Source organism: Nematolebias whitei, chromosome 8 (assembly GCF_014905685.2).
Source record: "Nematolebias whitei isolate Nwh7 chromosome 8, NemWhi1, whole genome shotgun sequence".
In the NCBI taxonomy this organism is placed as follows: Eukaryota; Metazoa; Chordata; class Actinopteri; order Cyprinodontiformes; family Rivulidae; genus Nematolebias; species Nematolebias whitei.
The window spans coordinates 6,443,470-6,453,351 of NC_056505.1; the positions used below are offsets into that span (position 1 = coordinate 6,443,470).

At 38.8% G+C, this 9,882-nt stretch overlaps 2 protein-coding genes across 2 annotated transcripts in view; one reads left to right on the top strand and one right to left on the bottom strand.

The window, feature by feature from the left end:
* LOC119413005 (interleukin-6 receptor subunit beta) overlaps positions 1-6,714 on the top strand; it is a 13,094-nt gene extending 6,380 nt beyond the window's left edge. The window contains exons 9-15 of the mRNA XM_037680016.1: positions 998-1,195; positions 2,559-2,657; positions 2,856-2,996; positions 3,262-3,387; positions 3,495-3,579; positions 3,785-3,866; positions 6,436-6,714. Coding sequence (XP_037535944.1) covers positions 998-1,195; positions 2,559-2,657; positions 2,856-2,996; positions 3,262-3,387; positions 3,495-3,579; positions 3,785-3,866; positions 6,436-6,714 — 1,010 coding nt within the window. The remainder of the gene's footprint in view (positions 1-997; positions 1,196-2,558; positions 2,658-2,855; positions 2,997-3,261; positions 3,388-3,494; positions 3,580-3,784; positions 3,867-6,435) is intronic.
* Positions 6,715-7,664: 950 nt separating this feature from the next.
* The window catches only part of nudt12 (nudix (nucleoside diphosphate linked moiety X)-type motif 12), a 7,083-nt gene continuing 4,865 nt past the window's right edge, over positions 7,665-9,882 (bottom strand). Inside the window, exons 6-8 of the mRNA XM_037680186.1 lie at positions 8,609-8,722; positions 8,330-8,529; positions 7,665-8,013 (exon numbers count right to left, since the gene is read on the bottom strand). Of these exons, the coding sequence (XP_037536114.1) occupies positions 7,903-8,013; positions 8,330-8,529; positions 8,609-8,722 (425 nt within the window). The 3' untranslated portion in view covers positions 7,665-7,902. The remainder of the gene's footprint in view (positions 8,014-8,329; positions 8,530-8,608; positions 8,723-9,882) is intronic.

The following is a 9,882-nucleotide window of genomic DNA, read 5'->3' on the forward strand; positions in this document are numbered from 1 at the left end:
GAGACCATCTGCTGGAGGTTTTGGAGGACTTGAGGAGACCATCTGCTAGAGGTTTTGGAGGACCTGAGGAGATCATCTGCTGGAGGTTTTGGAGAAAATGTCCTATTCTGTTTCATGGTGGATTCTATCTGTTCCATGGTCCTGGGTCATCTTTGCAGGATGAAAGCAAATTTTATTTTTTAAATCTGTATATCTTTTATTGCATTGACGGTGCCTTTTACGAGCTTTCTTTACCAAATGCACTAATGCACCCCCATACCATCAGCGAGGCAGGACTGTTGAGCTGCTTGCTGTTAACAGGCTGGATGTTTCCTCCCCTCTTTAGCGCTGAGGCCGTGGTGTCCGTGGTTTCCAAATAGAATTTAAAATTTCTATTTTGTCCGACCACAGAACAGTTTCTTACTTCGCCTCAGTCCAGAGAAGACGGCAGCGGTTCTGGATGATGTTCACAGACGGCTTCTTCTGTGTATGATAGAGCTTTAACCTGCATTTGTTGAAGGCCCGGTGAACTGTTCACATCTGTGGAAGTGTTCCTGAATCCGTTCGGTGACGCCCAGACCAGAACCAGGCCTGTTTTTAATGCAGTAAAATTAAAAAAGAAATTCTTAAACTTGTAACGTTTAATTTCTGGTGCACGGCACAAGTTCTTAGTTTCAACTTGTGACATGTTTACGATAAAATAAAATATATGAGCTGTGCAAATTGTTGCATTCTGTTTTATTTACATTTCACTCAACGTCTCTTTGGTGTTTTAAATTATGAACTTGGTTAAACTGACAGTTTAACTCCAGCGAGGTGTTTTTGAGCTGCCGTGTCTTTTTTTTTTTTATCTCCCTTTCCTTCCGTTTTGCAACATCCTGAGTGTGTTTGTGAGTTCCTCTCGAGATCAGGAAGTGATAAGATGTCCGATAAAACTTTCTGCAGCCCAGCACCTTCCTCTCATCCTGGGTGTTTACCTGTAATTAAAGATGAATAATTCTGTTTCTGTTTTCTGCAGATCCTCCTTCTGTACAAAACTTGTGGATTTCAAGCCATTACCCACAAAACAAACTTGTTGTCCAGTGGGCGCTCCCCCCCTCCTCATCCTCTGCTCCTCTTGTCAGCCATGCCACTGTGGAGTGGTGCTCAAAGAAAAAGCCGTCCTCCAGAAACTGGACCAGCGTGGAAGGCCTCGCAGCCTCCGCTGTCATCCGAGGTCTGAACAGTTTCTGACGAGCAGATCACGACGGCAGCCGGTCCATTTCCATGTTTAACCAGAATGCACAATTTATATATTCAGTTACTTGTTCCTGTACGTTTTCTGCAATCCAACTAACATATTTTTCGGCCTATAACATACCGGATTATGAGCACATTAAGCGAAACAAAACAGTCAGATGAGTCAAACTTTATTCAACTCATTCACAATAACCACATAAAATCATTTCGAGGTCAGTGAGAACAAGAATTAATACAGAAGATGCATCGGATTAAAAGGCTCACTGTGGATTTTTGAGAAAATTAAAGGATTTTAAGTGCACGTTATAGTCTGAAAAAGATGGTACATGTACTTCTGCATACTTAAAGGACTTTTAGTTTTATTTCAGGCTAGATTTATTTACATACAATTTCCTTATAGAAACGACTGATCAGTTACAAATGCTACTAAAAAATATTTATTTTAAATCTGGTTCAGCAAACTGCCTCAGATTTAGTCTTTTTTAGCTTTTAGCTAACACATCTGCTACTTTTAGCTAACCTTTTCCTTCTTTGTCCTATAGTTTAGCCAGTTTGAGCTTTTAACCAGATTTTATTACTTCAGCTAATCTTTTGCTACCTTTAGCTAGGCTACTTAAACTTTAATACTAACATTTTGCTACCTTAGCTTTTAGCAACTGATTTGCTACTTTTGCATAACATTTAGCTATTTTTGGTTTACCCGTTGTTACTTTGAGCTACCGTTTTGTTCTGTGTAGATTTTAGGTCACTTTTGTGGCTTTTAATTTACCGTATTTTTCGGACTATAAGGCGCACTTACTTAATTTTCTCAAAAATCGACAATGAGCCTTGTGTATTAATTCTGGTTGTGATTACTGACCTCAAACCGATTTTATGTGGTTATTGTGAATGATTTGAATAAAGTATGACTTATCGGACTCTTTTGTTTCACTTAATGCGCCTTATAATCCCAAAACTACAGTAGCTTTTTGCTACTTTTGCTTACCAGTTGTTGTTTTAGCTACCGTCTTTCGTCCTTGTAGCTTTTAGGTAACTTTTGCTCCTTTTAGCTTTACTTAGGTTCCTCAGCAAATTTCAGTAAAGTCATCCATCGCTCAGTTTGTGTATTTCCACAGAATATGTTCATTTCTGTAGAGTTTTTATTTTTTCCTGCAGCAACAAACCGCTGAATGTTACGACCGATTGGTCTAAAAGGCTTCATTCTTATCAGGAACATGTTTTGTATTATGAATTATGGGATTTAATGTTGTGGCTGATTTGAGCAATTCATCACAATACATACCCCAACACCGTGTACTAATACAGCTCCTTTATAGTATTTCATCTGTGTATTTTCCCAGATGTTGAGCCTGAGGAGTCCTACCTGGTCAGTGTTTTCCTCGTCTACCACCAGCAGTGTGGATCTCCTCAGTCTCTGACGGCCAGTCTGCAGCAGGGAGGTAAACCGCACCCCAGAACACAACATCCATGTGTTTTTAACCCTTAACTTCACTTTCAGCAGTTTACAGGCAGCGTTGGTGTCAAGGTGAACTCACTTTTTGGCCACGATTTGAACAATTTTCCCCCTGAATGCAATTTTAAGGGTAAAAGCGGATAAAAGTACATAAAACTGAAGTATTTTGTTTTTGTTTTCACAGCTCTGGTGGAAGCAATCAACCTGAACGTTGCCAGTGTGACTAAAACAACAGTGACAGTAATGTGGGCGTGGCAACAGAAGTCTGGACCAATCAGAGTGAAGAGATACAGGGTGATGCTGAGGAGAGATGCTGACACACAAAGTAGGTTAAAATAACACTTTTTTATTATTTAAATGTCTTAAATTGCCCTGTTTCTCTCTCATTTGCTTTAAAGGAGATATATTTTCTTGTTTTATAAAGTGGTTTTGGACTGAGGAGTGTTGACACAACTCTGGTTCAGTCCTTGAGTTTAGGAACTTTTATTCTCAACATCAGTTTAGTTCCTCCTTAGAAGCGAAATATAAAATACGAGAGGCGAGTAAAAGACTTCATCATCCTTGTAAAAACTGAATTCTCTCTTTCCCAGCTCTGTCGTTATGGCCGGACCAACAGCAGCACACCTTCTTCAACCTGACCCCGAACACGGAGTATGCTCTTCTGCTGTTGGCCGATGACGTTTCCAGAAGCATCATTACTGTGACCACACGTTTTGGTAAGATTCCCCCGGCTAAAGTCAGGCCTAAAACACAACACCAAATCTGATTAACAAAACCAAAACATTTAAAGTTTAATTAATCCCAGCTTGAAATGTTTCTCCAGATGAGGTTCCAGCTGTGGCGACGGCGACTCCTCTTCTGCTGCTGGCCGTCACCATGATGATCATCTCCGTCCTGTCCAGGACTGTGTGAGTCCTCAGAAATCCTGCTCTTATTGTTGTTTCCTCCACTTTATAATTGACATGTATTATAAACAGGATGTGGTCAACAAACTCTGTTTTTAAGTGTTGTGAACAAATATTTTGATTATTTTCTAGTTATTTACCCTCGCAAACATCTTTGTAAGTGGTTTCTACGGTGTGAATATTTATCATAGTTTAAATATTTCTGCAGGTACAAGTCGTACTTCTTCCCTCCCATCTCCAGCCCTCGATTAAGCTCCACAGGCCGGTGGCTGATGAGCCCAAACCCAAAGGTAAACTCAAGTGTTTATGTTCCAGATATCCAAGTGTTTGATGAAGTTGCAAACTGAAGAGAAACAGGCAAACTTTTTTTTTTTAAGTCTCACGATCACATAAAGAAGTTGCGACAGAACCCAAAAAGACACAAACGAGAGACAAACGAAAATCAAAGCTCCTAACAAAGTTTTAATAGAACTGACAACCAGACACAACTAAAAGTAGACAACATCTGGAACAGTCCGACATGAACAGGAATAGATGAAGAAATGGCTGCAGAGATGCAAAACGAGGAACAAATTCAAACTATAAACTAAAGAAATACGTGTTAAAACAGTTTCTTTATGTGCAACTGAACAGAAGAAACACTGCGAAGGATGGAACCAAATGAAAGAGACAAGCAATTAAAAACTGTATCATCAAGTCATTTACGAGTATAAACAAGCACCTTAACAACCGTTTGACTCAAAATATGAACAAGATGTCATAAAAATACACTAACGGAGTGAAAAAGGATCAAAATGACACGAAACGTTCACAAACCAACCACAGGGCTACGGGATAAAAAGATGGTGTGGCTGCAGACGTGCAAAAGACACAAACAGATGCAAAATGACCACAAAGATGGCTGAACAAGAAAAACAAGTACAGATTCATTTTAATTAGAGCAAAAATATCCCAGACAACAAACAAAAGAGAGAAAAGAACGTCAACAAGAGTCGAGTAAAAAAAACTATTGAGCTAACAGATGACAACAACGACTGATCTGCACTTTGTAAACTACAAAAATATAAAATCATTAACAGCAGTGGAGAAAGTACTCAAACACTGTACTTAAGTAAACGTACACATAAACAGACAAAAATGTACTCTAGTAAAAGTAGAAGTACCACATTAACTGTTTTATTTAAGTAAAAGTACTTGCTTTTAAAAATAAAGTATTAAAAGTACTTGCTGAATGTATTACCTAATGCAATAGTCTACAGTATCATTAAGTGTGCCTGTATGTATATTTTATGTAGTACATTAATAGTGTTGAGCCATTTTAATGAACAATGCTGCAGATAATACATGTTTTTATTGTGCGACACCGTTCACACTTGGACTTGTGATTCTGTGCGTCAGAGTTTCAGGGATGACCTGCAGAGTTAAATGTATTTAAGCAAAATAAGAAAGAGGAATGATTAAACATTTGAAAGTTTTTACTCAACACAAAGTAAAACCAATGTGTCATTTTAACTGCAGTAAACATATTTAAGTAAAAGTTGTCTGCCTGAACAAAAGGAGCATTAGACACAACTAACAAAGGAACATCTGATCATTTCAACTCCAGTTTGTCATCAACTCTAGTTAAAATACTGTCTAGTCAAACTTGTAACGAGTCTATGAACAATATTTTAACTTCCTGACACCATTTTTAAAACTTGGACCCGAGTGTCGAGTCATTTGGAGACATCTCTCGTCTCCTAACATCCCATGAACCGACTCATTTGAATATTGCAGCAAGAATTTCTTGTTCAAGTTCAGAAAAAGTTGGTTTTCAAAGTTTTTCGAGTCCAGTCCGGCTCAGGAGAATCTGTCCTGCTGGACTGAACAGTCTTTCAATAAGGCCATGGGTGGCGTGCATCTTCTGGCTGACTCTCCACAGTGGAATCTAGTTTGTGTGTTAGTGGTGCTGCGGGTGCACCCAGTACAACGACATATATACTAGGATGTTGGTCCAGCTCTTCTTGAAGGTGGGTCTAGCGTTACCTGCCCACTTTGCAGTGACTCGATGGACCAGCTCCCCTCTCACCATTGGTTACTTTCAAACTAAAGAACAAATTTAAAAAAACTGCAACGTGAATGTAACGTGTAACTCAACGCATTATAGAAATGTAGCGTACTAGAAAGTACAGATACTTAATGTAAAATGTAGTGGAGTAAAAGTCGGAAGTACCCACGTTTAACTCTACTCAAGTAAAGTTCAGATACATGAAAAATGTACTGAAGTATCCCACCACTGCTCATTAAAGTTTTTAATAAAGTAAGCTATTACCATGTTATAACAAAAAGAAACAAAACTTATACATTTTCTCTCATATTGATGATCAACGTCCTTAAATAAAAAAAAAATAGAATAAAAATGTGTAAATGGCTGCTTTTACATAAATGTCTGAAGTGACTGATAATAGACTAACATGGTGTTAAGGCCGGTAATTTTGATGTTTAGTACATATTTTTACTGATTTGTTGAGTAAATTATGCTGATAAAAATACTTTGAGTGCTTACATCATATATCAATCAATCTGAAAAACTAGTGGAGTAAATAAACTCTTTCAAACGGCACTTTTAAAATGTCTCAAGATTAACGTTTGTATTGGACTTTATAGTTTGTCATGAGTGCATTTAACGGCTTCAAAAGGTGGTGCAAAAATATCAAATCAACATTCGTAATGACAAGAACTACGTGTAACGAACTAAAAGTGGGGATGAAACACAAAAGTGAGCTTCACTTTAGTAAACGTCAAGAAAGACGACTCTGAAACAAAAACAAGAAACACGTTTTTTTGAGTTTTATCGCCGTTTGTGATTCCTCTCCTCAGAAATACGGCGAGAGAAACACCCTGGATATGAAAGACTTCGAGGTGACGGATCTTCTCGAAAACAAACGTCTCGTCGGCTCAAGCGACCAGTCATCAGACGACCTGCGTGAGGTCGTCTCTCCTCTGCCAATCAGCATTCAGACGTCAGCCATCAGTCTGAGCGTTGGCGACGCCGGACCAATCAGAGAGCTGCTCGCACATCAGCCGTACGGTCCCATCAACACGGATCTGACCTGTGACATGGAGTATCTGATGATACCCGACGACAGGCCCATGTGACGACATCTTAAATGAGTATTTTACAGAAATCCAACATCATTTTGAGCTTACGCTTGGAAAAACCATACAGGAAATGTATCATTGCACACATTTATTAATTTATTTACAGTGTTGAACATTTTACTAAATCATATGGATTTTGTTAAAGCTTTAAATCTGATATTTGGAAAAAGTTTGAACCTTTTGTGTGAACCGACTCATTTCGGTGCGTTTACTATAGTACTAACTTAGATCCAAGAACATATGGAGGGTGAAATGTGACAAAATTAAATACACAAATAAATGTATCATTTAATTAGTAAACGCATCATTAGATATACAATTAAATTATTAAATACACAATAAATTAATTAAATGTTCCATGAAATAATAAATGTACTTTTTAAAATTATTTATTTCATGATGTATTTGTTTATTAAATCTTGTCACATTCCACCCTTCATTGTATGGAGGGTGGAATGTGACAAACTTAAATAAATAAATACATAATAATTTAATGTATCATTTAATTAACTACACTAACAAATAATTAAATATACAATTAATTGTGTATTTAATAACTTAATTGTATATTTATTGATTTATGTATTTACTAATTATAAAGTACATTTAATTATGTATTTATTTATTTAATGTATTCCACCCACCATACTTATTCCATAAGTATGGTGGGTGGAATGTGACAAAATTAAATACATAATAATTTAATGTATCATTTAATTAAATACATCATCAAATCATTAAATATACAATTATTTACGTATTTAATAATCGAATTGTATATTTATTTATTTAATTATGTATTTATTAGTTAAATGATACATTTAATGATACATTTATTTATTTCATTTTGTCACATTCCACCCTCCATATGAACAGGGTCAGATCATGTATTCATGTATATATTTTATTAACAGCAACTGATAATTAAATATTTGATTAATTTCAATTATAAAATGTTACTTTTCACTCCTTGGTGTGCAGGACTTCTCCACCTTTGATGTACGAACTTCTCAGACCTGTTTGCACAGTTCGTCTTTAGCGTTTTCCACCTGTGAGCCAGTAGAAATATTGAAGCATCACGTGACTCGATCTCCAGATCCTAATGGGTTAACATCAGAGGGCTTGTTGTCCTGAATCAGATGTTTCAGTTCAGTCTGGGGTTCATCGTGGCTCCAAAGTTTGGAGTTAGAGGTTAGAGTTCACACCGACCCAGTGTCTGATCAGCTGGTGGGCGATGGTCTGTCTGGGGGGCACGAAGAAAGCCGGGCTGGCTCCTCTGAACAAGGAATCAATCACCTAAAGAAAGTAATCAGAAACATCATTCTCTTTTGTACCATACATGTTTACCATTGATGCTAGACATACACAAAGTTCAGTTTATTGTGAAACTGTAGATATTTTTACTCAGGAGTGTTTGAAAAAGGGTCGACACAACTAAAGATGGATCGATTCATCTATTGACCATTTTTGTCATTTCTTAAAATCAGCCATAAAAAAACAAAAGCTACGGTAATTGGTTGACCTCTGAACCCAACATTTTGGTAAACTAGTCATAAAAACAAAAAACATAAATAGTTGGTGAAAATGTGATTCACGGAGTTTTTATTTTTACCTGTTGCTGTGAAAACCAGCGAGCTTCTTCCATCTCCTTCTCGTCCACCTTGATGTCGGTGGAAATGGCAACAGCGAGGCAGCCGATCATGAGGTTGGAGGGCATGGGCCAGGGCTGACAGGAGACGTACTGCACCGGACCGACCTTCACGCCGCTCTCCTCCTCCACCTCCCTCCTCACCGCCTCCTCGATCGCCTCCCCTGCAGACACGCCCGTTCTGCCGCGTTTAGACGACCGGTAGGTTCAGAGCAGGTTTCAGTTGTGATTGCGTCATCTTACCAGGCTCCACGAATCCTGCGAGACAGGAAAACATCCCTGCAGGGAAGACCTTCTTCCTTCCCAGCAAACACTGGTTTCCGTCAGGGTGGATCACCAACATGATGACCACCGGGTCTGAAAACATGGTTGCTAATTGTACTGGTTATTTTCAACAGATTTCCAGTTGGTAATGTCAAACCAGTCAAATGTTTTGTTGAAATCGGGTCTCTCTTGTCAATGAGTCCTCGAGGCTCAATGGGATTAACTTGTCTAAATAAAGGTTGAATGAAAAAAAAAACAAGGTGACCGCTCTATTTATGAAAGAAACAAGTCGAGTCGGTGTTGATGGTAAAACTGGATTATTCAGTGACGTATTTGTGCGTTTTTGTGCCGTTATTTAAACAACCTGGTTGTGCTTGTATTTATTAATACCAGAGTTGTGAAACATGAACAATTTGTTGGAATGAGAGGTACGACATAAATCTTTAAATGATCCAGTTTACAAGTCCTAACAGTTTAGAGTAGTATCTCACTGGGCTGCGACTCTTGACAACTGGCTGACGAGCGGCTCCAGAATGTCTTGAAACCTTCAAGGTGGTCCTCGGTTTCTGTGGTGGGCTCGTACATTTTTGAACATTAATCAAACTTGTGCAACAAAACTTCTCTCTGAGATGTTTCCGGCATCTCAAACCCGTCTGATTAGTTTGTTCTTTGACACCAGCGTGGGAGCTCTCCAGGACTACTGTGGCATGCGTGTGACATCACGTGCGCCGCAGTATGGCAGCACTGATGGGAGCTCCGCTTTGACTCGTTGTTTTTATTGTTCCTGTTGTTTCTGTTTTAACATTTGTTTGCGTCTACACTGCACACCCACGCTACAGGGATGACCGCGACACACTTTTGGAGTTTTGTGTGTCGCTGCCTTGCCTTCGTGGTTCAGTCCTTCCAGCCTCGGGCTCTGGCTCCGGCCTGTCATGGCGGCCGTCTCCATGATCCTCCATCTGCCTGCACGGATCAAACTCTATGGAACAGTTCGGTTCTGCTGGGAAAACTTGGATGTTCTGTATCTGCCGGACCCGAATCTGGACGGCAGTCATCATCCGTAGCCACATTCGTTATTGTCATCATGTTGCTAACGGGACTGCGTTGCTGACAAGACCATGCTGCTAAAAGAACTTCACTACTAATAGAACCTCATTGCTAACAGAATCAAACTGCTAACAGAACCTCATTGCTAACAGAACCTAATTGCTAACAGGATTACACTGCTAACAGTACCACACTGCTAACAGTAC